At 47.0% G+C, this 27,368-nt stretch overlaps 1 protein-coding gene across 1 annotated transcript in view; it reads left to right on the top strand.

The window, feature by feature from the left end:
• NOLC1 (nucleolar and coiled-body phosphoprotein 1) overlaps positions 1-23,633 on the top strand; it is a 32,245-nt gene extending 8,612 nt beyond the window's left edge. Inside the window, exons 7-14 of the mRNA XM_060236652.1 lie at positions 1,502-1,643; positions 2,837-2,962; positions 4,078-4,164; positions 18,561-18,686; positions 20,526-21,026; positions 21,361-21,479; positions 21,812-21,892; positions 22,035-23,633. Coding sequence (XP_060092635.1) covers positions 1,502-1,643; positions 2,837-2,962; positions 4,078-4,164; positions 18,561-18,686; positions 20,526-21,026; positions 21,361-21,479; positions 21,812-21,892; positions 22,035-22,193 — 1,341 coding nt within the window. The 3' untranslated portion in view covers positions 22,194-23,633. The remainder of the gene's footprint in view (positions 1-1,501; positions 1,644-2,836; positions 2,963-4,077; positions 4,165-18,560; positions 18,687-20,525; positions 21,027-21,360; positions 21,480-21,811; positions 21,893-22,034) is intronic.
• The last annotated feature ends 3,735 nt before the right edge of the window (positions 23,634-27,368 follow it).

Raw genomic sequence — 27,368 nt, 5'->3', positions numbered from 1 at the left:
GAAAGCTTCTTGCTCCAAACAGTATAAAGAGACGTGCCTCTTCAGCCTCGCTCTGCCTGTGCCAGCCCAGCCCCCTGAGTCACATGACCCCAGCAGCCAGGTCGCACAGCTGAAGCCAGCACTATCCAGCCAAGACCAGCGAGAGGAACTTCTGAGTTCCCAGGAGTGGAATGAAATGGGGAATCAGAGGAGGGGAGAGTCCCTGGCCTGCCAGAATCTTTGGAGCACATCTGCTGCTGAGATCATTGAGGCAAGATTGGTGACTGTGAATCAGCCTCCTGGTGCATCTTGTCCGCATCAGAGTGGAGGATTTCACTGCTAGGCTCTGGCCTGGGAAGCGGGACCATGGGCTAGGGGGCGTTGCTCCACTTGGGCGGTTGGCTTGCAGGCTGTTTCTGATGGGTAGGGCTGCAGTGAGCCTCATGGGTGCCTGAGAGGATGGGGCTGGGTGTAAAGCTTTTGGAAGGCAACGAGGGCTGTTTGTGGCAGGCAGGGCCCTGTGCAGGACTGAGGGAGCTCCGGACTGCTCAGATCCAAGTCAGAGTCGCTTTCAAACTCAATCCTGCAGTAATTTGTCTGTGGACAAGTTAGTAAAATATGTAGACTGTGTCAGTGCTTACAGTCTAAAAGCCAAGATGAGGGCATTACGTTACAGGGCCTTTTGCTAAAATGGAATGTTTGAAGCCTTTGTTGAAAACTGATACAATCCACAGATAGTTATGTTCAGAAACAGAAAGGACAGTGTAAACCATGTGATTGGTGGAAGGGGCTTAAACAAGGCGAGATGGGCTTGCCCCAGAGATGCTGTGATCAGACATGCCAAGAAGGCACAAGGGGCGTCTCTATGGCCGCCTTTTCCCTCCGCCTCCCTTCAGCAGGGCCAAAACTTGCGTGATCATCTTCAGAATGCAAAAAAGGAATTTGGAAAGTGGCTGGTTGGGAAGTGTGATGGATGATGACTGCTGCTTCCACATGTGCTGGGTTAACTTCGGTGATATTTTAGTACTACTTGGTTACATTTCTCGTATGCTGTTCTTGCTGAGACTCAGGTTGGATTGCGGGGCCCTGAGCAATGCAGACAGGCAGCATCAGAACGGAGCACAGGTGTGGAGGAGAGGCAGGAAGGGCGGGCCACCCACAGCAGCTGCCCAGTCCTGCTTCCTCTGTCAGGGGTGGGGCCCAGAGTGCTTAGAGGTGGCCAGACCTTCCCTGGGGCGATTGACTGGAGCTTCCCCCAGAAAAGCGGCGGCAGCTAGGGAAGGGCAGTGGGGCTGACAGATGAAGCACTTTGGACTTCCCAGGATGCTACAGAAGTCCTTTGAGGGCGCACAGTCTTGTTTTCCTGCGGCTGACCAATGTGGCTGCTCTGCCAGAATAAATGCTATTCTTTAAATAATCCTCTGTGTCTCGGGTTTGTTGCTTAGTGATTGAACAGAGTGGATGTGGAATGTAATCAGACTTTAAAATGTCACCCTTTAATTGAGTTCCCTCCTTCGATTAGGCTGCCCCAGAGAGGGCTCCACCGGCCAAGCCAGAAGCTTCCCTTGGGAAAGGCCAGGTGGTGAACAAGCAGAGCAGCAGCAGCGAGGACTCCTCAGAGAGCTCAGGAGATGAGCAACCAGCAGCCTCCAAGCTCAAGCCTGGTGAGTGATGGGGGTGGGGGCAGGTGGATTTCCAGACATGTAGGTGGCAGTCTAGAGCTCTGTTCCTTTTGGCAGGCAGATAGCTGTGACTTTAGTGTGTTCTTCAGGGAAACTATGGTGGTGGTTTAGTTCTCTTCTATTCTAAAGTTGCTGTAGTAGGCTGCACGCCCAAGCACTGAAAAGAAAGAGATCCATGGAGGAGCTTACAGAGAATCTCATATCTGCCAGACCAAGTGGCTGAACTGAAGCTGAGCACTGGCCCAGCACTGCATTTGACTATAAGGTCTAGCAGCGTCTTTTTATGGCTTTACAAGGCAAATGTGAGGTCATCCTGTAGGTGGGAATAGTTCAGAAAAGGGCAGCTCGCAGCCTGATGTTTCACGTGAGGCTTCATGCTCATGGCTGTCTGAGCGCCTCTACCAGCAGGAGGGCTGCTAAAATAAGGGAAGCATCATATTACGAAAGCAGCAGCAGCTCTTTCTAGCCTTAATGGGCTGGCAATGGCTCCCTCAGAGTAAGAAGAGGGCTGCAAACTTCAGAAGGCAGGCACATTGGGGACTTTCTCCCCTGCTCGTCTCCCATTGACAGCCTTCAGGGACTTCAGATTCACTGCTTAGCGCAGAGGGGCCTCTTGTCTGTCAGTTGCAAGGGGCCAAGGGAGCTGAGGGCAGGGAATCCAGCAAAATCGCTCGCCTTCCTCTTGTTCCTGGGGAAAGCTCCTAGGGCACCTTCTTTAAAAGTTACAAGAAAAGTCACACCCCTTTCTCTGATGCTCTGGAGCCACTTCTCTTGAACTTATCCATTATCCATAATTCTCTTCCTGCCATTACACTGCTCTGTGCCAAAACAATTCTTCAAAAACCCATTTGAGGAAGTTCAACATGCAAACTGGGAATATGTATGCAGAAGAGGCAATAATATGCTGTGTTGGTTTCCATAATTCTGAGCACAGGAGTCAAGTCTTTCTTGAGGTTCAACTTCCTTGTTAAGTCTTTGCCGCAGCACCTCCTCTAAAGTCTGTGCTGTATGTAAAAGTGCAACGTTAGTTTTTGAACACTCAAGTGCTCTGCACCTTCCTTGGCAAGAGCTGAAAAGTGTGGGAAAGGAAGAACACATGTAAGACGGGCTGTAAGTGTGTGAAGTGACTCCACTGACTCTTGCATTGGTCTCCTCTCCGTCTGTTGTCTTTGCAGGCCAGTACAGTGCAGTGCCGCCCCCTTCAACCTTAGAACCAAAGAAAGCCAAAGGACCTTGCAAGAAGATTGGCGGCAGCAGTCCAAAGGAGCAGTTGTTGAAGAAGCAGCAGCAGAAGAAAGCAGGTTTGTAGATCCTGAAACAGAACAAAGTAGGAGCCCAATAGCACCTTTAAGACAACAAAGTTTTATTTGGTATGCATGCGGACTTCTTCAGACAGTGGAATGGGGTACAGTGAGCAGAGCTACATATGGCTGGTGGGCAGTGGTTAAGAATGCAAAGTGGTACCAAGTTAGAATCCAATAGCAAAATAGTGAAATTAACAAATTAAAAAGAATAGGAACGTTGGTTCTTTTAATTTGTTGATCTCGCTATCTTGCCATTGGAGTCTAACTCTGTACTATTTTGCATGTTTAGCCACTGTCTGCCACCTCTATGTAGCACTCCACATGACCTTTTTGGCTCTGACTTCGTCCTGGTGGAACACTCTCCCAAGGGAGATTAGGGCCCTGCCAGACTTATTCCAGTTCCCACGGCAGCTTGCAAGATAGAGCTGTTCCATTCAGGCCGTGGGTGTCAAACTGCATCAACCTCCCCTGCCCCAGCCTGCCTGGTCTGTTTTGCATCAAGTCCATCGGTGAATGCTTTGGCCACCTCCCAATGTTCTGGCCCTTGGGCATATTGACAGTGTTCACCAGGAAGTTCTGTTCTTTTTATCTTGCCGTCGTGGTTTTTTTATACTATTGGGCTTCTAAACTTTCAATGGACACATTTTGCATTATCATTAATCTGTCTGTCGTGACCTGCCCTCAGCCTGCTTGTGGGAGAAGGCGTGGGTAGAAGTCTCAAAAATAAATAAATACAGTTGTTTTGAGATGATTATTCTCTCCAGTACCCAGTCTCTTCCAGGCAGTCAGCCCTCTGACGAAGGAGATGCTATTCCAGCTAAAATCTGATATCCCAGCCAAAGATTACTCAGTGTTGCCTTTGAAGATTTGTATTCAAAAGCAGTCTAATTCTTTAAATGGATAAATAGAGAAGGATTATAATGATATCAAGAAACACTGGCATATGTTAATGAAGTTAGACATTAAAAAGCATACATGCATCACATATCATCACTACCCTGCCTGTCTTGTGAACGCTTTAATGCTGGTTTTGACCAGTTTGCTATCTTGGAACTCAGCCTCTTGATGCCCCTGAAAAGAAGGTGCACTGGAAGGATTTATTTTTCTTGCAGCTGTCCAGCCTGCAGCTAAACAACTGTCTTGCCCCAAATCTGCTGTCGTTACCCAAAAAGGAGACTCTTCCTCAGACAGTGATTCAGGTGAGTGCCTTGCTTCAACACAGACCAGGAGCTCTGGATCTTTGGTCACTTTTCCAAAGTGTGTGTGTTCTTGCATAATGCAGAGGCAGTGTGAGAGACAGGAGACTGCTTGCTTTTGAAGTGTCTGTCCTTGGAATTCTCTTCCAAGCTGGCAGTTATTCCAGAACATGTTCTAGACCAGGGGTGTCAAACTCATTTGTTACGAGGGTTGGATCTAACATAAATGAGACCTTGCGAGTCTGGGCCAAGTGTGTCATAAAATGTAATGCCAGGTAGCAGAGATATAAACTTTATAAAGGACACAGACAAAAACAAAGATTTTTTAAAAGCTTAAAATAAAACTTGCTTAAAATATTAGCACTTATTGGTCTTAAAGGTGCTTTCTTTGTATTTCTCCCATGTGATCCAAGGAACTTCTGGCTCTTTCCTTCCTTCCCTAGGGGACTAGGAGAGGAAGGAGCCTCAGCCAATAGAAGGAAGAGAGACTTGGTTCAGTAGCTCTGCTGTGTGATTGAGAGAGCCTAGCAAAGCAAGCTCTGCCTTCCCCCCCTTCCTCCCCAAGGGAGGAGCCTCAGCCAATGGAGAAAATAGAGGCTTTGCTCTGTAGCTCCTGTGCAGTTGAGCAAGCCTGGCAAAGCAAGCTGTGATGCAGAAGGAAGTGAGAGAGAGAGAGAAGAAAGATGACAGCCAGTTGCTTGGGGGGCTGATAGGAACCCTCAAAGGGCCTGATTTGGCCCCCAGCCGCATGTTTGACACCCCTGCCTTAGACTTTTAGGTGTTCAAAGAAAAATTCTGTCCTTACTTGTTAATGCCTGTTTTGGAAAATATGCACAGTCGCCTTAGTTAATGTATCTGTTTCTGAAAATTATTATCCTTTCTAGTCACCTGAATTTATTTTATGGAATGAACCAGACACCCCCAGCATACTTGGACAGCATTCTTGTGTGATGGTGTCAGCTTAGTTTATGGAGGCATTTTAGGCTTTAAATCAGATTGAACTGAGACATATTCCTCTTTAACACGCTAAGTGTGTTTGTCAACACTGTCCTGACTGTTTGTGACACTTCCCTTTCTCTGCCGTGTGCCCATTACAGAGCCTCGTGCTGCCCTCCATTAGTTGGGTGCGGGGGAATACAGAAGAGGCCTCCTTGCCTCTTCCCTGGCTTAGGTCCATGGCCAGGCGATGCATTTACAGCCTAGTGGGGGGGGGGGGAGAAGGGCGGCTGCCTGCAGTTCTCAGTCCCTCGCTTCCCACTCCCGCCCCCCCGTGGAGCTGATGGAGGTCTGGGCCAAGGCTCCAGTGCTTTTTTTTTTGTTATAAATAGTCTTTATTTGTTATTCTATTTAGTCCATTACAACAAATACTTGTATTTCCAACACGCCCTTCCTCCCTCCCCCCCAACCCTTTACTCCTAGTCTCTTTCCCCCAGCCATGGGCACAAAGTCTTAGTCTTCCACAGAATGTCCGTCCTTCCTTCTATCGCTGTCCATTCTAGGTAGGTCTTCCATCTGGTCGTAATTTCCTTGGTTTTCACATCCCAAGTTGTCTCCTTGTTAAGTACCGCCACAATGTCTGACTGTATAAATTCAAACAAATAATTGTGCCAGATTTCTACTGTCCATTTACTTTTGTCCTTCCAACCCAACGCGATGACCGCCTTACCCGCCAATACCATAGCCTTGACTAAATTTTGCATACTCCTGTCTATTCTTGGACCACCTATTGTGCTTACCAACGTAAGATTAAACTCTATGGTTAATGTTATATTGCATACGTTTCTGATTATTTCGATAATTTTGTTCCAAAAGGTCTTTACTACTGGGCATTCCCACCACATATGAGCATACCAACCTTTAGAAAGTTTACAATGCCAGAATAGATGACTCAATCCTAGAATCATATTAGCTAATTGTGCTGGGGTCTTATACCATTTTGTAAGAAATTTATATTCAAGTTCTTTAAATTTAGATACTTTTATTTCTTTTATTCCTTTCTTAATTTTTTCCACCGTCCTCTCTTATATCCAGCCCTCCTGGCTCCATCTCCTCTGTAAATACTCTACTATTTTTCCTTGTTTTCTATCATCATTCTATATATCTTCCCTACCAACCCCTTTTTCTGCTTTGCCATTTCTTTGTATAGTACTTCCATTGGCGTGTCTATACAAAAATCTTCATTTTCGCTAATCTTTTTTACTGTCTTGTATAGCCCAGCTACTTTTAACCAATATTGTTTTCCTATTTCTTCTGTTATTTCCTGTAAGGGTTTAAGATTTCCACTTCGAAACATGTCTTCCACTCTGCAATAACCTTTGAGATTTAACCTTTCCCACCAATTAGTTTTTTGCCCTTCCTCATTGACAGTTTCCAGGGGTGCTCATCTAGAAACTCTTCCTAACCAATGCAGCTGCCATTTCTTCCAAACCTCTAATGAAGCTCTTCTAGGGCCTATTGTTAATTGTAAGTCTTTATTCGTAACTTTAGAAAAGATGCCTGATCTACCTATATTATTTTTAATTTCATTCTCAAAGTTGACCCACTTCTGAGACTTTTCCTCACCTATTTCTAATAATGGTTTTAGTTGGAAGGCTTCGTAATAAATATTTAGGTCCGGAATTCCCCATCCAAATTCTAATTTATGATTATATATTATTTGCTTGTGGAATCTGCAATTTTTACTATTGAATATCCATTCTCTTAATGTTCTATTCCATTATTCAATTTTATTCTTCCTTGTTCCCAGAAGCAATGTTTGAAATAGGTATGTTAACTTTGGTATCCAAAACATTTTAGCGCTTCTTATTCTAGAAGATAACCCTAACATTTTATTTTTCCATCTTTTCATGTCTCTCTCAGTTTTTTCCCCTATTTTATCATAGTTTTCCTTTACCATTTTATCAATATCTTTATGCAGAACTATACCTAAATATTTAAATTTCTTAACCCCCAATCCTATTTTCGTAGACCTATTTATCCTTTCTTTTCTGTTAACATTAAAATAAATAATTTCTGATTTTGTCAAACTGACCCCTAGCCCTGAACACTTTTCAAAGTCTTCTAGGATAATCTTAATCTCTTTAACACCCTCCTTAGGGTTAGTCATAATTACAATAATATCTGCAAAAAGGTTAAGCTTCATCTCTTCATTACCTATCTTATAGCCCTCAATTCTACCCGAATTTCTAATCCGTTCCTCTAGTTGTTCCGTTGCTATTATAAATAAGAGAGGAGATAGAGGACAACCCTGTCTTACTCCTCCTTGTCTAGGAAATGCTTGTGTATGGTTATTATTAACTCTTACTTTCGCATTTCCTCCTTTATAGATCTCCTGAAATGCCTGTAAGAACCTTTTCCCTATCCCAATTTTCCTCAATATTTGCCATAAAAATTCGTGAGATAGAGTATCAGAAGCTTTATAAATGTCCAGTTTTAGTAACCCTATTTTTTCCTTCTGACCATGATATAGGACGTTTAGTATATTTCCAATGGGGTGTGTGATGTTTCTACCCTTAATAAACCCATATTGGTCCCCTTTAATGATTGTCGAAATGACCTTCTGAAGTCTATTAGCCAGTATTTTTACAAAAATCTTATAGTCTTGGTTTAATAGACTTATTGGTCTATATGAACCTACCTCTTCCGGGTCCTTTTGAGGTTTTAGAATTAATGTTATTTCTGATTCCCTGCACGTATCTGGAGCATTCTTTCCTCCCAACACTTCATTGAAAACTGCTTGCATTTCAGGTGCAATAATTTCAATAATTTCTTTATAGAATTCACCTGTAAAGCCATCTAGCCCTGGTGTTTTGCCTTTTTTTAAACCTTTTATTACATCCTTTATTTCCTGGACTGAAATATCGCCTTCTGATGCTTCGATCCTCTCTTTCTCCAAAGAAAGACTAATTGACTCCTGGAACTCCCTTATGGGCTTTTCTTTATACAAATTTTTATAAAAATTCTCAAAGGCCTTAATAATTTCCTTAGGGCTTTGTCTTGAGTTTTTGTTAATTTTTATACTTCTAACCTTTTGTTTTGCTTTTTTAATCTTCAAATAATTCGCCAGTCTTTTCGCCGTATTAATACTATTCCTCTGAAAATCATTCCTTACCATAGTTTCCTTTTTCCATATTGTAGCTATGTCTAGTGCCTCCAGCTGTTTTTGGAGCTCTTTTTTTCTGTTGTGTTTTGCAGGGCAATATTTAATCATTTGTTCCTTTTGTAACTTCTCCAGTTCCTGAAATTTGGCTTGTCTTTTTTCGTACCGTTCTCTTTTCATCCTCTTTTCTCTCTTTATACAATGCCCCCTCATTACTGCTTTGGCAGCATCCCATAATATATTAGTAGGAACTGTTCCTCTATTTTCTTTAAAATATAGATTTATCTGTGATTTCATAAAGTTTCTATCCTCTTCTTTTGCCATTATTAAATTATTATATCTCCAGGGTCTATTTGTTATTGGTAAATTTAACTCCAACTCAATACTTAAAGGATATCCAGATTGGGAAGGTTATAATTTCTTTTATAGACATAACATATTATTATTCTTTTCCAGGATTATATAATCTATGCATGACGCTGTTTTATGCCTACTAGATATGTGTGTGGGTCTAGGTCTAGAACTTGTAAACTCATGTGCTTCTTTCAATCCCCATTCTCCCAACTTAATATTTTTATTCTTTGTTATGTCCATGTTAAAGTCCCCTGCAACTATTAATTCACCCTCTGAGAATTGTTGAATCTTCTTGAAGACCTTAATTAGAAAATTCTTTTGTTTTTTGTTTAGTGCATAAATATTCACTAGGGTAACCCGTTTACCTTCCATTTTAAACTTGACTAATAGGTATCTACCTTCCTTATCCGTTAATGTTTCAGTATCCTCTACTGTTAAGTTCTTATGGATCAAGGTTGCCACCCCCCTGGGCTTGGAAGTCCCTCTAGCTTCTGCTAAGACCTGCCAATACGGATCTTTTATTAATGGTGTTTTATCTTTTGTGTGTGTGTGACTCTTGTAGACACATCAAATCTATCTTTTGTTCTCTAGCTAATTTAGTTAACCTATATATCTTCTTCGTGGTCTCTGTGCAGTCCCACACATGGGTCTTGCCGCAGGCAACGGATCCGTACCTCGGAGCTCCAATAGCTCGCCTATAGCGTCTTTTGGCGCGCTTTCCTCCCGCCCTGGGGAGCAGGCAACGACTGCGCATGCCTGGAGCGGGGGGAGAGCGCCCATTCCACTCAGTTTCTTCCCTACCGCCGCCCGGACATCACCTACCTCGCTGCGTTTCCTCCTTAGTTCGCTTTTTTCTTCATCCTTATCTCCATCTGGTATCGTATTCTCGTCCCTTTATTCCTTACTATTTTCGTCCCTTTAATATATATATTAAAAAAAAATTGTTTTCTGCGCTTCCTTTCCCCTTTTCTTTCCCTCCCTCCCCTCCCTTGTCCGGAGCGCATGGAAGGGAAGGTTACCTTCAAAAACTGCAGGCGCTGTGGGGCTGAAATCCCCACCACTGACGGCCACAGCCATTGCCTTTTCTGCCTTGGAGAAGCCCACCGGGTCGACTCCTGTGCACATTGGGCGAATTTCGGTAAACAGGCCCGTAAAAATCGCGCAGCAAGGCTCCGGAGCTTTCTGCTTGAATTGTCTTTGCAAAAGCAACGCTAGCACAATCCTGGAAAAACCCCAACAGCCCATCTCTCGACACCTGGCTCCTAAAAGTTTGGGACCACATCGCTATGGACAAGATCCAGGCATCACTTGATACTACTGACCCTTATCAAGCCTATTCTAAATATATAGCGATATGGCTCCCTATCCTGGAAAAAATTGATAGCGACCCATTCTATATCAACTCTTATAACAAAAGTAAACTTTACAAAGACTTCTTGTGGTTATAACTCTTCTTATAGTATCGTATTTTGCAATCCTAACATTGGTTTATCCCTCCTCTTCCCTCTTTTTATTTATTTTTAGGTATATGGTTTCTGTCGGTTAAGATGTATTGTTTATTGTCAGATGTTTTCCTCGCCCCTTTTTTTTTTGTTGTTGTTGTATTTGATTGGTCAAATTCATCAAGCTACGTGCATTTTTTGTATTACCTTATGTTATGGTTGTATAAAAATCTTTTCTAATAAACCATTTATTAATCTGAAAAAAAAAAAAGAATTGTCTTTGCGGGCGATGCCCACATCTTCCTCGCCGCCTCCCCCACCTAGAGTGGGAGATTCGGCTGCTTCGGACGTGCCTCTCTCGCAAAAGCAGACGCACAAGTCCGTAAAGAAACTTTCGAAGCACGCCGGGACCGGCCATAAGTCTTCAAAAAAGTCGCGTCATTCCGGCTCCGAGGAATTGGCGCCGAAAGCACCACGTCATTCGAAAGCGACGGATTCGACTCCGAGGAAGTCTTCCGAGTCGCACTCGACCGAGTCGCACCCGACCTCGCACTCGCATCGGGCCTCGACTTCGGCTCCTGACCCTATGGATGCCTCAACTTCGACTGCTCAACTCCGGCTCCCGTCAGAACTCTCGGCTCCGTCAGATGTAATCACTGACATGCCGCAGCTCACTCATCAGTCTTCTACGGCCGTAGAAGTGATCCCTATTCAGTCTCGTTCACCGTCGGTCCACAGCGTGGTTCCATCGGACTTCTTGGAACCCGACCCGTCCGATCCTACTCAACACTACGCGAAGTCTTCACTTCGAATCGGATCTTTCCAGGACGTCGCACTTTCCCCCCTCTATAGGGATTCAGCGACCCAAAGCTCTACTCATCGACTTCGTTCGCATTCTCCAGAGACCCAACACATACCGCGTCGGATTCGATCACGTTCCCCGACACCTATGCCTCCTCGGTTTCGCTCTCGCTCCCCGTGGGGACACCGCGATTCCGGCTCCTCCGCCTACTATGACCGGTATGACCCGTATGCTCGTCCGCGCTACGACTACTCTTCGCAGTCACGATCGCCTTCGCCAAGGGTTAGGTCTCGTCATCGCCGATCTCGCTCTCCTTCCTACGAGGGAACTCACCGCTCCAGATATCTAGACCTCGGTCGTGATGTCGTTGCCCCTCGGATCCGCTATGACGACTCTCCTCGAACCCAAGTATATGATCCTCACCGAACCCGAGCATACGGTCGGTTCCGTGACCTTCCTCCAATCCGACATTCTCCTCGAACCCGTGACGTCGATCGACTCCGAGACCTCTCCGAGCTTCGAGAATCCGATCACCTCCCTCGACAGTCGGCTCTGTCTCCACTTCATGATCGCCCTCGGGACCTCAACAAGCCCGTTACTATCCCCTCCGGAGCCCCCACGGCTCCCATCCGGATTTCTCCGACTCGACCAGCCCAGGACACTCACGCTCCCAAGCTTCGGGCTTCGGCTTCGGAGTCAATCGCTCCACACCACTCACCCAATGCTGACGACTCCCACTCTGATCGGGAATCCTCCCTTTCATCGGATTCGGAGGACCACCCTCCCTCTGTCGCTTCGGAATCTGCACCACAGCTGTGCCTTTCACCATCAGATGCTTCCAAAGCATATCTAAATCTCATCACCACTATGGCTGATGCTCTCCAAATTGCCTTGCAGTCTGACTCTCCTAAAGTTTCAGACATTGTACATGACTTAGTACAGGCTGACTTCCCACCAGGGTCACTCCTTTCGATGCTACCCGTACATCTCGAGGGGTTGCGAGAGGCATGGGACAAGCCGGCCTCTGTCCCGCCTACCTCCAAACGATTCGACTCGCTCTACAGGGTTCATGCCCCGGATGCTAAATTCTTGGCGACTCACCCAGCGCCCAACTCCATTATAGTTCACTCTGCAACTAAGGCCAAGCCCTCACGGCACCCTACACCACCAGATCGCGAAGGGAGAAAACTGGACACCCTTGCACGGAAGTTATTCACTCTGGCCTCTACCAATTCCAAGCTCAACAACTACTTGGCTTATTATTCTGCCTATGTCTTCAATCTAGCCAATCAATTCACACCCTTGATCCCTTCTCTCCCTGAAACCTCTCAGAGAACGGCCTCCAATTTGGTCTCAGAATTGTCCAGAGTCTCCAAAAAGCAGATAAACACCGTACGACATGCTGTTTCCTGCTCTTCTAGAGTCTTTGCCTCCTCCGTCGCCTTGCGCCGTCATGCTTGGCTACGTTCTACTAACCTGCAGCCCGCTTCTGCTCATTCGCGACATCTAACCATCTGCAGCCAGAATCAGCACCCCTTAACCTGATCCTTGATTATCTACTTTCTCTACAGAAATCAGGACTCTGCTATTCCTCCTTAAAAGTTCACTTATCTGCGGTTTCTGCGTTCCATAACCCTGTTGATGGCAAAACTGTGTTCTCCCATCCCTTGTCCAAGTCCTTTCTTAAGGGCATGTTGCACCTCAATCCACCTGTTAAGCCCTTCGTCCCGACCTGGAGTTTGTCACTAGTTCTTTCCTGCTTGATGAAAGTTCCCTTTGAACCTATGGCTACCATAGACCTTAACCTTCTTTCCTGGAAGACAGCATTACTGGTAGCCCTTACCTCAGGCAAACGGGCAAGTGACTTATGCGCCTTTCGCCACGATCCTCCCTACACCATTTTCCACAAGGACAAAGTTGTTCTGCGACCGGACCCTGCGTTCCTTCCGAAGGTTGTCTCCCAGTTCCACTTATCGACTTCAACTTCTCTACCCACGTTTTTCTCCAACCCATCCGACCAGGGACAACGAGCCCTGCATTCTCTGGACGTTAGAAGGGCTTTATCTTTCTACCTTGATCGTACACAACCTTTCCGTAAGGACCCTAATCTGTTTGTGGCCTACGGAAATCCTCACAGAGGACACAAAATCTCTACCCAAAGACTATCTAAATGGGTAGTTAGTGCCATCAGGTTGTGTTACGAACTGGCTAAACAGCCTCTGCCCGAAGGTCTTAAGGCCCACTCTACTAGAGCGGTCTCGACGTCTTCGGCTTTCCTGCAAGGCGTCTCCCTAGAGGACATTTGTGCGGCTGCATCGTGGTCCTGACCTTCCACGTTCGTCTCCCATTATGCCTTGGACGTTCGTGCGAGACGTGACGCCTCCTTCGGTCAAGCGGTCCTCAGATCCATCTTCCACTGAAGCCAGGGGTGAGTGCATCCACTTCCATCTCTATGTTACATAATATGATGTGACTGGGTTACGTGACTAACTTTTTTCTTTTACCAGCACCCTCCTCCAGAACATTTAGCTGGCTAGTCACACAGAGACTGCACAGAGACCACGAAGAAGATAAACAGGTTGCTTACCTGTAACTGATGATCTTCGAGTGGTCATCTGTGCAGTCACACACGCCCACCCAGCCTTCCCCGCTGCTGGCCTCTTGTAATCGTTGCTTAACTTGGTATAGTGTCAGTGCCAACGGCGGCTGGAAGAAACTGAGTGGAATGGGCGCTCTCCCCCCGCTCCAGGCATGCGCAGTCGCTGCCTGCTCCCCAGGGCGGGAGGAAAGCGCGCCAAAAGACGCTATAGGCGAGCTATTGGAGCTCCGAGGTACGGATCCGTTGCCTGCGGCAAGACCCATGTGTGTGACTGCACAGATGACCACTCGAAGATCATCAGTTACAGGTAAGCAACCTGTTTCTCTTTAGATTTGATGTTAACCCATTTACATTCAGTGAAAGTATTCTTAATGACCTATTCATTTTCTTTATTTTTTTTACTCATTGGCTCCCTGGCTGTGGGTGTTTATTTATATATATTAGGAAATGCCTTCCTTCCCCCCCCCCCCCCACCCTGTGGTTGAGACAGAAATGTGAATGAAAACATCATCCCGTCTCCCACCTTCCAGAGTGTACGCATCCCTAATTCTCCCCCTACATATCCTTCTAATAGTTAGCTCATTAGACTCTTGTATACTTCCCTTTATGAGATATCCTCAAGAGAAGCCGTCCTTCGCCTTTTAGCAAGCCTGCTTGATGGTCCTTCTCCTGGATCGTCAGGTGTCTCCATGGTTTCCTCTTCTCTGTGTACACTCAAGTCGTCTGTGGCAAGTCCCAATCATCTCAAAAGTTCTTCTGCCTCCTTGGGGTTTCTAGCTATCATCCTCTTCCCATCTTTAAATATTATTATTGTAGATGGGTACCCCCATGAAAATTTTACTTTGTTGTCATATAGCTTTTTCCCATAAGGTCTCATTAGGTTTTTCTGCTTAATAGTCTCTTGGCAGAAGTCTTCTCTCACCCAGACCTTATTGCCTCTGAAATACTTCTTTTTCAGAGTTTTATAAACTTCTTGCTGTAGCTTCTCTCTTGTAAATTTAATAATAACATCCCTTGGAGCCCCTCCCTCTCTTCTCCTCTGTAGTCTATGGGCTCTTTCTATTTCTTGAGGCTGAACCTTCACTCTTTTTTCTTCAATCCATTCTCTCAGCGTTCCCTCTAGAAGCGTATTATTTATCTCTTCCTGAAAATATGAGGTTGTCTCTCCTTGGTGGAATGAGGAGAATCAGTGGGACACGGTGATTCCTGGATATAAGTTATATCGGAAGGATAGGGAGGGAAGGGTTGGAGGTGGGGTGGCTGTGTATGTCAGAGAGGATATACGGTCCAGTAAGACTGAGGTCAGAGAATTAGATTCCCTTTTAGAAATGCTTTGGGTTGAAATAGAGGGCCCAAAAGGAAATTTAACTATGAGAGTTTGTTATCGCCCACCAAATCAAAAGAGAGAGGATGATTATAATATGATGGAAGGCTTAAAGATAGCGGCTAAACATAAAAACTCTGTCGTAATACGTGATTTTAACTACCCGCAGATTGATTGGGTCAATATGTGTTCTGGTCGAGAGAAAGAGATTGAGTTTCTCGATGCTCCCAATGACTGTGCTATGGAGCAGATGGTCTCAGAACCTACCAGGGGTGGGGCGATCCTGGATTTGGTCCTAAGTAATGCCCAAGACTTGGTGAGAGATGTAAAAGTGATTGCACCGCCTGGGAGCAGTGACCATAATGTTATTGATTTCACCGTTTGTATAAATAGGGAGTTGCCCAAAAAGACTGCCACAATGACGTTTAACTTTAAAAGGCGTAAATTCTCTGAGATGAGGAGGCATGTGAGGAGGAAACTGAAAGGAAAGGTAAATACGGTCAAAACCCTTGGGGAAGCTTGGAGACTATTTAAAACTATAATCCCAGAAGCTCAGATAAAATACATACCACAAGTTAGGAAAGGCACAAACAGGCATAAGAAAAGGCCTGCATGGTTAACAAACAAAGTAATGGAAGCTGTAAAAGGTAAGAAGGACTCCTTTAAGCGGTGGAAAACCAGTCCAAGTGAGATTAGTAAAAGGGAACACAGGCTGTGGCAAATCAAATGCAAGACTGTGATCAGGCAGGCAAAAAGGGACTTTGAGGAGCATATTGCAAAAAACATAAAGCCCAACAATAAAAATTTCTTCAAATATATTAGAAGTAGGAAACCAGCCAGGGAGGCAGTGGGGCCCTTGGATGACCATGGGGTAAAAGCATTACTGAAGGAGGATAGGGAAATGGCTGAGAAGCTGAATGAATTTTTTGCCTCTGTTTTCACTGTGGAAGATGAGAACTTTTTGCCCGCCCCAGAACCACTAATTTTGGAAGGGGTGTTGAAAGACCTGAGTCAGATTGAGGTGACAAAAGAGGAGGTCCTACGACTGATGGACGAATTAAAAACTAATGAGTCACCGGGTCCGGATGGCATACATCCAAGAGTTCTGAAAGAACTCAAAGTTGAACTTGTGGATCTTCTAACAAAAATCTGTAATATTTCATTGAAATCTGCCTCCGTTCCTGAGGACTGGAAGGTAGCAAATGTCACCCTCATCTTTAAAAAGGGTTCCAGAGGAGATCCGGGAAATTACAGGCCAGTCAGTCTGACTTCAATACCGGGAAAGTTGGTAGAAAGCATTATCAAGGACAGAATGAGTAGGCACATTGATGAACATGGGTTATTGAGGAAGACTCAGCATGGGTTCTGTAAGGGAAGATCTTGCCTCACTAACCTGTTACATTTCTTTGAGGGGGTGAACAAACATGTGGACAAAGGAGACCCGATAGATGTTGTTTACCTTGACTTCCAGAAAGCTTTTGATAAAGTTCCTCATCAAAGGCTTCATAGAAAGCTTGAGAGTCATGGAATAAAAAGACCGGTCCTCTTGTGGATCAGAAACTGGCTGAGTAATAGGAAGCAGAGAGTGAGTATAAATGGGCAGTCTTCGCAGTGGAGGACGGTAAGCAGTGGGGTGCCGCAGGGCTCGGTACTGGGTCCCATGCTCTTTAACTTGTTCATAAATGATTTAGAGTTGGGAGTGAGCAGTGAAGTGGCCAAGTTTGCAGATGACATTAAATTGTTCAGGGTGGTGAGAACCAGAGAGGATTGTGAGGAACTCCAAAGTGTTGAGGCTGGGTGAGTGGGCGTCAACGTGGCAGATGCGGTTCAATGCGGCCAAGTGCAAAGTAATGCACATTGGGGCCAAGAATCCCAGCTACAAATACAAGTTGATGGGGTGTGAACTGGCAGAGACTGACCAAGAGAAAGATCTTGGGGTCGTGGTAGATAACTCGCTGAAAATGTCAAGACAGTGTGCGTTTGCAATAAAAAAGGCCAATGCCATGCTAGGAACTATTAGGAAGGGAATTGAAAACAAATCAGCCAGTATCATAATGCCCCTGTATAAATCGATGGTGCGGTCTCATTTGGAGTAATGTGTGCAGTTCTGGTCGCCACACCTCAAAAAGGATATTATAGCATTGGAGAAAGTCCAGAAAAGGGCAACTAGAATGATTAAAGGGCTGGAACACTTTCCCTGTGAAGAAAGGTTGAAACGCTTGGGACTCTTTAGCTTGGAGAAACGTCAACTGCGGGGTGACATGATAGAGGTTTACAAGATAATGCATGGGATGGAGAAAGTAGAGAAAGAAGTACTTTTCTCCCTTTCTCACAATACAAGAACTCGTGGGCATTCGATGAAATTGCTGAGCAGACAGGTTAAAACGGATAAAAGGAAGTACTTCTTCAACCAAAGGGTGATTAACATGTGGAATTCACTGCCACAGGAGGTGGTGGCGGCTACAAGCATAGCCACCTTCAAGAGGGGTTTAGATAAAAATATGGAGCAGAGGTCCATCGGTGGCTATTAGCCACAGTGTGTGTGTGTATAAAAAATTTTGCCACTGTGACACAGTGTTGGACTGGATGGGCCATTGGCCTGATCTAACATGGCTACTCTTATGTTCTTATGTTCCTGTCTGAAATCATTGCCAGCTGGCTAGATAAGTGATCTATTTTTTGTTTATTTTTACTTGCAAGCTCCTTGGCTAAATTAGCTGTCTGAGTTGTAACTCTGATTTCTTCAGCAATACTCGAAACAGCTTCGTTTATTGTTTTGATTTCTTCCGATAGCTGCCCCAGTGAGGCTGTTACTATATTTTGAAAAGCAGACAGTTGCTCAGATAACTTCCTAATTGTCTTCGCTATTCCTCACTCTTTACTAGGCCTAATGAGAGCTTGTAATTGCTCAGGGCGTTGCCTCCTTAGAAGAGTAAAAAATAGTTGTTTTCTTACCCTTGGAAAGCTCAGATAAGACTTCTTTCAGTCACCAAAAACTCCTACAGCAATTTCCTCTTACTATTAGTCTTTAGGACGAACTTATCTCAATTTATTTGAGCTTTTAGCAAATTACGCTGAGGAGAGAACGGGCCAGCTGTCGGCTTTCTTCAGCGTATGCGTACGACTCCCTGGCTCCAGTGCTCTTTGAGAGCCAGTTTGGTGTAGTGGTTAAATGTGTGGACTCTTATCTGGGGTAACCGGGTTTGATTCCTCACTCTTCCACTTGCACCTGCTGGAATGGCCTTAGGTTAGCCATTGCTCTGGCAGAGGTTGTCCTTGAAAGGGCAGCTGCTGTGAGAGCCCTCTCAGCCCCACCCACTGCACAGGGTGTCTGTTGTGGGGGGAGAAGATAGAGGAGATTGTGAGCCGCTCTGAGTCTCTGATTTATAGAGAAGGGCGTGGTATAAATCTGCAATTCTTCTTCTTCTTCTTCTGGGCCAGGAATGAAACAATTGCTTGGTTATTCGAAATACCAATGCTTGACACCCACAAGTGAAGGGCAGGCCTTCTCCAAACCATGTCGTGTGGTGGCGCAATTTGGCAGTATAGCTGACCCAAATAATATCAGCTTTTATTTGACCTGGCTATATTGGTAGCCAAATCAGATTGTCTAATTTCCATTCGGCTGAATAAATACCCCCAAACTTTTGAAAAGGTATTTGTTTGGTCCAGTTTATACTGAACAAACACCCCTGATCAACTTCTACTGAATTTTCCCTTAGTTCTTTGGTCTCTTCTTATGCTGATGCATGTGTGTGTTCTGTGTCTTCCTTCCATAGATTCCAGCTCTGAGGATGAAGACAAGAAGGCCCCGAGCAAGCCCTCTGCCAAGCCTGCCACAGCCTCCAAAGGGATCACAAAACCAGCCCGGATGCAGCAAGCGGACAGCTCCTCTGAGAGCTCAGGTAACTGCTGGCCCACAAGGTGATGGGCCCCGTTCTGGGTGGGCAAAGAGTGTTCTGTCTTTGGTTGTCTGCAGTCAGGAGCTCTGATATGAGTCCCCTACTAGCCAGAAAAGAATACTTCTCTTGAAACCTGTAGGTTTTTCACATTAGTAGAGTTAAATCTTGAAGGCTTTAAGGATGCCAGAAGAGCCTTGCTGCATCAGACCAGTGGTCCTTTCGCACCCAGTGGCCAACCCATTCTTCCGGCAGTGCAAGAAAAATCTTGAGTACAGAATACTTTGTGACCTGCCATTGTGAGGGCAGGCAGGATCAAAATCAGTCCAATAAATAATGTTTCTTAAGCTTACACCAAGGAGATTCAAAAGCTCCTCATTGCATTCCCCTCCCAGAGAGGCTTGCCTCCACACCTACGCAGGCTGGCTTTAGATGCAACTGATACAGTTCGCCTGTGAGAATCCCCACGGGTGGTGGATGCGATTCTGCCCTTCCCTTGGCCTTCCCTTTCTGTCTCAGACCTCTGTTTGGGACAGCTTCTCCTGTCCATGTCAGAAGGTTGTGTGAGCTGATTCTCGGTCCTTGATGGGGCCTGATCCAGAGGTGTCAGCAGTTCCCTAGCCAAGATCCCATGTGAGGAGAACTTGTGTGGGGGAAGCAGTCACACACAAATGTCCCTTTGAGTCCCCTGCCCACTGGGGAAGTCTCTTCCGCTTTGGTCGCTGCAGACATTCAGGCACAGCAGCTACATGAGGCAGTTCTTTCCCCAGGTAGATGTGTCTGTCCCTTCGTGTCGTTGTCTTCCATCAGTGGGTTGAAGACCTTTCAGTTTGATTGGGCATCCCCTCACTGACTCTCCCTTCTCGTTGATGTGTTTGGTTTTATTGGTTTAATTTATGTAGATATGTGATTGTTACCTTGGGGACGTATCTAAGCTGGATGGAAAGAGGGCATTAAAAATCCCGTGTGAATGAATAGCGCCTGCTGTCTGGGCAAGCAGCTGATCTTGACACTCCTTGCAGCCCCTGGGAGGGAGCGAGGCAGGCAGGCAGGCATCCCGAACCCAAAGCTTTTGCCTCTTTCTTTCTCCTCTGGCAGAGTTGTCCTTGAAAGGGCAGCTGCTATGAGAGCCCTCTCCAGCCCCACCCACCTCACAGGGTGTCTGTTGTGGGGGAGGAAGGTAAAGGAGATTGTGAGGCGCTCTGAGACTCTTCGGAGTGGAGGGAGGGATATAAATCCAATATCTTCATCTACCTCACAGGGTGTCTGTTGGGGGGGAGGAAGGTAAAGGAGATTGTGAGCCGCTCTGAGACGCTTCGGAGTGGAGGGCGGGATATAAATCCAATATCTTCATCTACCTCACAGGGTGTTTGTTGTGGGGGAGGAAGGGAAAGGAGATTGTGAGCCGCTCTGAGACTCTTCGGAGTGGAGGGCAGGATATAAATCCAATATCTTCATCTACCTCACAGGGTGTCTGTTGGGGGGGAGGAAGGGAAAGGAGATTGTGAGCCGCTCTGAGACGCTTCGGAGTGGAGGGCGGGATATAAATCCAATGTCTTCATCTACCTCACAGGGTGTCTGTTGTGGGGGAGGAAGGTAAAGGAGATTGTGAGCCGCTCTGAGACTCTTCGGAGTGGAGGGCGGGATATAAATCCAATATCAATATCTTCCTTCATTTGGGTACTGACAGCTTTGAGAAACAGGACTGTCACTCTGCATGCCTGTCCACTCCCCCCCCCCCCAAGAAAGCCATTGGACAGAGCTTGTATGGGGTTTGTTTTGTATTCCAGAGGGCTTTCTCAAGGGAATTGCCTTCTTTGGGTTGATCTAAAAAATCCTCCTTAGATTCTGACAGTTCAGAGGAAGAAGTTCCAGCAAAGCCCCCGGTGAAGCCAGCTCTGGAAAAGGCCAGCAAAGCCAGGAGCCGCTCTGGGAAGGGCGAGGAGAAGAAAGCCCCCACATCCAAAGTGGCCTCCCGACAAAAGGCCCCAGCCCCCCCCTCCAGCAGTTCAGACTCTGAGAGTTCCAGCAGCGAAGAGACACAGAGCAGGCCTGCCCCCAACTCGACTGGCCGGTCACTCGGAAGCTCCAAAGCGGTTGATGGGAAGCGGGCAGCGGACGCCAGCAGCAGCTCTTCCGATGATAGCTCTAGCGATGATGAAGAGCCGCAGAAGAAGGGAGGGGGACTAGTGAAAGAAACAACAAGGAGTTGCGATAGCTCCAAGAAGAAGCAGCCCAAGGCCTCATCCACTCAGGGGGGGAAAAGTCCTTCAGTGAAGCCTTCCAAAGCAGCTGGGACCACAAAGAGCCACGAGAGCAGTTTGGACGAAGGGGCTGAGAACAGAGGTAGGTGGCCAGCAGAAAAGGGCGCTCAGGATACAGAGCGCGGGTGGAATGTGCGTTTGTGTGCACACCTCACACTGTTAATGCTATGAATTTAGTCTTTCCCCAGCAGTGTGTGTGTGGTGGTGGGTCCATTACTGGGCAGTCATCTAGTGCTCTATTTGCTAGATTTTGCATGAGCCGTAACTTATTGGCATCTCCCCCTTCCAGCAAGCCTTTCCTCTCCTTCCCATCACAATTGAAGTTGTGGGCTGCTACATGGCCTGGTTGGCCAGTGTGGCTGTGGTGGGCCGATGCAATTCTGATCTGCTTGTTTCTGTCTGTGGGCAACGGATAGGCCTGGCCACCAAGAAGAGGAAGAGGGAAGACAACGGCGACCAGGTGTTGGAGACCCCTGAACTCAAGAAGAGCAAAGTCAAGCCGAAGACGCCCCATTCATTCCCCAAGATGAAGCGGGTGAGTCAGAAGGAGAATAAGGGAATTTTTGCAGAGAGTGGTTAAAATGTGGAATTTGCTGCCAGAGGCTGTAGTGATGGCCGCAGGAAGCTTTAAAAGGCAGTTAGGCAGGTTCTTGGAGGATAAGTAAACAGCCCTGTGAGGTCAATGACTGCTCCAAGGTCACACAGCCGCAGAGCAGGGAGAGGGAGGGGCTCCTGGGCTCTTGGTTGACCCTCCTCCACTGCTCTCCCCAGTGGGGGCACAACCCCCAGTAGCTTGGGGGTGGGATTCCAGGCCTGGAGGAGAAGGGCAAAACGGGAGCCTCAGGCTTGTTAATTTCCTTTCCACAGCAGTCAAGTCCATTTCGCAGAGTGCGAGCAGAAGAGGTTGACGTGGATGCACGGGTAGCTAACAACTCCTTTGATGCCAAGGTAAGAGGGTACAGCAGCACACCCAGGGAGAAATCTGTGCACTCCCTGGGATTGGATAGGCTGCCCAGAGACTGCTGCTGGGGCAAGGGACACACCTGTTGTCTTTCTGGCTGGTGGTCATTGTCTCTCTCCTCTCTCCCAGAAAGGGGCTGCTGGAGACTGGGGTGAAAAGGCAAATGAAGTCCTGAAGTTTACGAAAGGCAAATCCTTCCGTCATGAGAAGACTAAGAAGAAGAGGGGAAGCTATTGTGGCGGCACTATCTCCACCCAGATCAACTCCATCAAGTTTGAGAGTGATTAAAGTTTGGATGTGTCTCTGGACCTCCCCCAGCTGGAGCATGTGGGAGAACTAGGATGAGGGGGGGGTGGAGTGGGGAGATCAGCTGCTTCACCTGATGAGTGAACTTGGCCCTGTGGCCTTCCGTGGAGACCCCTGGATCATGCCCTGCAGGGTGACCACTTGATTTTAAAAGGAAAGAAGTTCTGGCATTTGATAGACACCTTTTTAAAAATACAATATTTTAGATAATGCTCTGACAGTAGCATGTGATCTTTATCCTTTGTTCATTTAACAGGGAATGAAATCCATCCTCTGTCCCTTTAGTGACCCATTTTGCTGCCCTTTGTTTTCAGTTTCCTTTTTTTTTGCTGGTTACTTGAGCTTGGAGGGCTTGAGGAATGGAGGCAAGGGCAGGAGGGGGACAATCTCTGCTTCTCTCCTCTTGGGCACTCCGAAGTCTGTTGTGAGTCTTGAGGTTCCTTCAAGAGGGGAAAACCTTATTGTGCCTCTGTGGAGAGGCGGCAGACAGACAGGCAATTGGTTCCTGTTGTTGCTCTGGTGATCTTGTCTTTGTTAGGGGCATTCCCCTGCCATCCAAGAAGTCAGTGACTTGCAGAATCCCAAGGTAAAGCTCCCTTTTTTCTTAAATGGGCTGATTTTTGTGCCTGTTGAGAGCCATTGGCTGCCTGAAATTCAGACATTGATTTCAATACTTTTTCTAGACCAGATGATAAACTCATAGGTCTGTTGCCTTTGCCTCTGCTGAAATCCAAAACCTGAGCAAAATAGCTGCAGAATGCAGTTCTTACGTCTTTGTCAGTGATCATGTGACACTGCTCAAGAGCAGAAATAATAGGCTTCAGTGCGCCAGCCATAAAAATCACCATTATCTTGTCTGCAGGCAGTGCCTCACAGTGGCCCTGCTTCAGCCAGAGGTGTGTGCAACAAATAATGGCCGATAGTCAAAGGATAGAGGAGGGTGAGCATTCTAGGTGAACGTCTCTTCAGATGGCAACCCTGTTCCTGGACTGTACATCTGCAAGCTTGAGGTGTGTGGGGCGGGTGGGGTTGGGAAGGTTGTGTGCTTGAATGCTGCGCACTTGAAGCCCTTCAATCATTCCTCTGGTTGTGCATAAAGGGGAATACTCCATCCTGCAGTTCCCTCACCTCAAATCTGGGAGGGTCCAGTCCAGACACAGCCTTCCTTTCTGGTGAGCTGAAGACATGTGTCTGGGCAGGAGCTCCAAATCTTTGTCCTGCTCCGCACTTCTTGTCCCTGCAGATCTTGGGCCAGAAGCGGGATAGGGTTGGGGGGATCTTTCCACAGCCATGGCTCTTACCGAGCACATTCTTTCAACTGTTCTCATGGAACTTCAGATGTCAAGACAACCCCAGCTGTGTGAGGAAGGCTGAAATTTTTTACTTGAATTGAGAAGTACAATAAAAATGTTTGTAACTGTTTACAGGATTTTGTCCAGATTTGGGATGGGGGTGGGGCAGGGGAGGAGCAAACAGTTCTTGGACGCTTCCTGTGATGTTCTTAGCTGAATAGTTTTATGGCCTCTGCTTAGGGGCAGTAAAACTGTGGTCGTCTATTTACAGTATTTTCTCCTTGCTCTCCCGCCAAAGGTAATGGCGTTGAAAGCAGCAGGTAGCAACTGAAAGTGAATGCATCGCTGGATTGCTGATGACTCTGTTCAGGCTAACCAGCCTCTTTTCCTCTCCAGCCTCCTCGGGGTGGCTTCTTCCACCATAATGCAGGGGAGAATTCCTTTTTGTAAAAAAAGGCTGTCCTATCTGAAAACTTGCCGATCGGGAGCATGTAAAGGTCAGCATTTTCCCAGTGGCTAGTACCGTGTAGGAGTCATTCCCAAATAGCCTCTGCCACTCACACCTCCCACCAGCGCAGGCTTCTGACCATTGGAGGGTTTCGATCAAGGGATGGATATTCAGGGGTGGTTTGCCTTTGCCTGCTTCTGCACAGCAACCCTGGACTTCCTTGGTTTCCCATCCCAGTAGAAGAAGATGGTGATGAAATTGGATTTATATCCCACCCCTCTGAATTCATCTCAGAGCAACTCACAATCTCCTTTCCCTTCCTCCCCCACAACAGACACCCTGTGAGGTGGGTGGGCCTGAGAGAACTCTCACAGAAGCTGCCTTTTCAAGGACAACTCTGCCAGAGCTATGCAAGTGGAGGAATAGGGAATCAAACCCAGTTTCCATTTCCCATCCAGTACTTGGGTTGCTATGCAAAGGCAGGTCCCCATAGAAAACTGGCCAGAAAGATTCTTAGCAATCTTCTTCGTGGTCTCTGTGCTTCACACTCATGGGATAGAGCACCTGCGCCGATCCCTGAATCGGTACCTAAAAAGCCCGGGATTTTTCGCACTCGGCACCAGTGGGCATGTGCAGGCGTCCCAATATGCATGCTCACCAGAGCCAGCGCAAGAATCCCGCCAGTTCCTTCTTGACCGCCGCATTGAAAGGATCTTCCTTTGACTGTTCCGGTCGGTACTTGGTAATCCTGCTGGAGTTTCCCTTTCTTGCCCTTTTTTTGTTTTTCCCTAGTTCTTGTTGTTTTAAAAAAAAGGGGGGGGGGAGAACTTCGTGTTGGATTTTGCCCCTTGAAGCCATATTTTCCCCCTTCCCTCGTGGGTTCCAGTTGCCTATGGGGGGTCTTGAAGCGCTGCCTGAAGTGTGGTAGCAAAATCGCACCCCCTGATGATCACTCCCTCTGCTTGTTGTGCCTGGGCAAGGGACATTGTGTCGACTCGTGCCCGCATTGCTTGAGGTTTTCGAGGCAAACATGGAAAAATCGGCCGGCAAGGCTATTGGCGGCCTTCGTCGAATCGGCTCTTCGTCCACCAAAAATGGCAACATGCCCGTCGGCATCGATGGGGGATGCTACCCAGTCTATGGGCTTTGACATCAATCGATCCATCATCGCCAGCACAGACGGCATGCCGATTGAACAGGGTCGATCCACAAAACGACCCTCTGAAGGGTTAGTGGAGCCCACACCGACTAAGAAATGTCGGGACGATTCAGGGACCCGATCGTCCCTCCCGAAGAAGCCTAAATCCAAGGATAAGCAGAAATAGGACAGACTTTCCTGTAGGCACGTCACAAGACTCAGGATTGAGGTTCATCACACCAGTCTGTCTCTGCTGCTTTTCTCTTGTCAGTGGTGGTCATTTTATTATATACATTCTTGTATACACAATCATTTACTAGAAGTATATACAGAGCAAGGAATCAGATGTTTACCGTAGCTGTCTACCCCAAATGTGTATTCCAGGAAGAAGGTGAAAGGGCAGTCGTTGATGATACTGTATGATATAATGCAGCGAGACACATCGACGGCTGTGGCCCTTCCAGTGACCAGAGTCATTCTGCAGGCAGTGAAGGAGCCTTGGGCAAAGCCGGCATCCACACCAATTTCCTCACGACGCCTGGACCACATGTATCATGTCCAGGAGGCTGGTGCTGAGTTTTTGTTTTCTCACCCCAAACCCAATTCGGTGGTGGTTTCTTCATCCTCAAAGGTGTGCGAGACCCACTCTTGCCCACCTGATAAGGAGGGCAAGAAGATCAACAATGCTGACAGATGGTTCTACTCAGCAGGAGCTTTGGGAGTAAAAATCTCCAACTACGTTGAATGTATGGCATGCTACCAGTATTCGGTTTGGGAACAGCTCACACCATTGATGTCATCTATGAGTGAGGAGAAGCGGGCTTCGCTGAAGAAGCTGCAAAGAGAGGGATTTGCTGTGGCTAAACAACAGCTTGCTGCATCAAAACACATGGTAGATGTCTCTGCCAAAACCCTCACTTCCGCTGTCTCCCTGCGCCGTCACTCTTGGTTACGGTCTATGACCCTTCAGACTGACACCAGGGCCTATGTCGAAGACCTTCCCTTTGAAGGTGAAGGTCTTTTCAGCTCTACAACTGACAGTGTCCTACAAGAGATGGACAAAAGTATCAAGACCTCGAGGAACCTTGGCGTCCCTCCGTCTACTCAGGCTGCCAAACCTAAGCAGCGGCACAAACCTTGGCCCAAGAGGCCTCATCAGAAATTTTTCCCTGACCAATCCTGGATACCTCGCTCCTCACAGATGGAGAGTAGATCTCCTTATAGGGGAAATAACAAGTCTCGGTTTGCTTCGGCCTCTGCGAGCACCAACAAATCCAAGGGCTCCCGCCCTCAGAAGCAGGGCCTTTGACTTCTCTGCCGCACACACTGCCCCTTCTTCTCACATCCGCCTCCATCACCATCTACCGGCTTGGGAGTCCATCTCCACAGACCGATGGGTCCTCTTCATCATATCAGAAGATTACAAGATAGACTTTGTTCAGGTTCTGACTCAGTCAGTGATTGTCACCACACCTCCTCCCCCCCCTCTGCTAGAGGAGGTGAGCAACCTCTTGCAGAAACAAGCCATAGAACCGGTTCCTGTAGCAGCCAGAACAGGGGTGGGGTGTTGTTCTATTCTCGTTATTTCCTGGTCCCCAAACGGGATGGGGGATTGAGACCAATTATGGACCTTCGAAATCTGGACAAGTTTATCATGTACCAGAAGTTCCGGATGTCTACTCTGCAAACAATCCTTCCCCTCATCAACCAAGGGGACTGGATGGCAACTTTGGATCTGAAGGATGCCTACTTCCATGTCAGTATCCATCCATCTTACAGGCATTTCCTCAGGTTTGCGATAGGCTCCAACCATTTTCAGTTCAAAGCCCTTCCATTTGGTCTGTGTACTGCACCACGGGTGTTTACCAAGATGATGAAGAAGATAAGAAGAAGATATTGGATTTATATCCCGCCCTCCACTCCGAAGAGTCTCAGAGCAGCTCACAATCTCCTTTACCTTCCTCCCCCACAACAGGCACCCTGTGAGGTGGATGGGGCCGGAGAGGGCTCTCACAGCAGCTGCCCTTTCAAGGACAACCTCTGCCAGAGCTATGGCTGACCCAAGGCCATGCTAGCAGGTGCAAGTGGAGGAGTGGGGAATCAAACCCGGTTCTCCCAGATAAGAGTCCGCACACTTAACCACTACACCAAACTGGCTCTCCAATGGCTCTGATGAGTGTTGTAGTCGCACCTCTCCGGCTTCAAGGCATAGTCGTTTTTCCGTATGCAGACTACTGGCTCCTTGTGGCGGATTCGGAAGAGCGTCTGGCCATATTGCT

Source organism: Heteronotia binoei, chromosome 4, assembly GCF_032191835.1.
Source record: "Heteronotia binoei isolate CCM8104 ecotype False Entrance Well chromosome 4, APGP_CSIRO_Hbin_v1, whole genome shotgun sequence".
Classification (NCBI taxonomy): Eukaryota; Metazoa; Chordata; class Lepidosauria; order Squamata; family Gekkonidae; genus Heteronotia; species Heteronotia binoei.
This window is presented reverse-complemented; position numbering and strand designations above follow the sequence as displayed.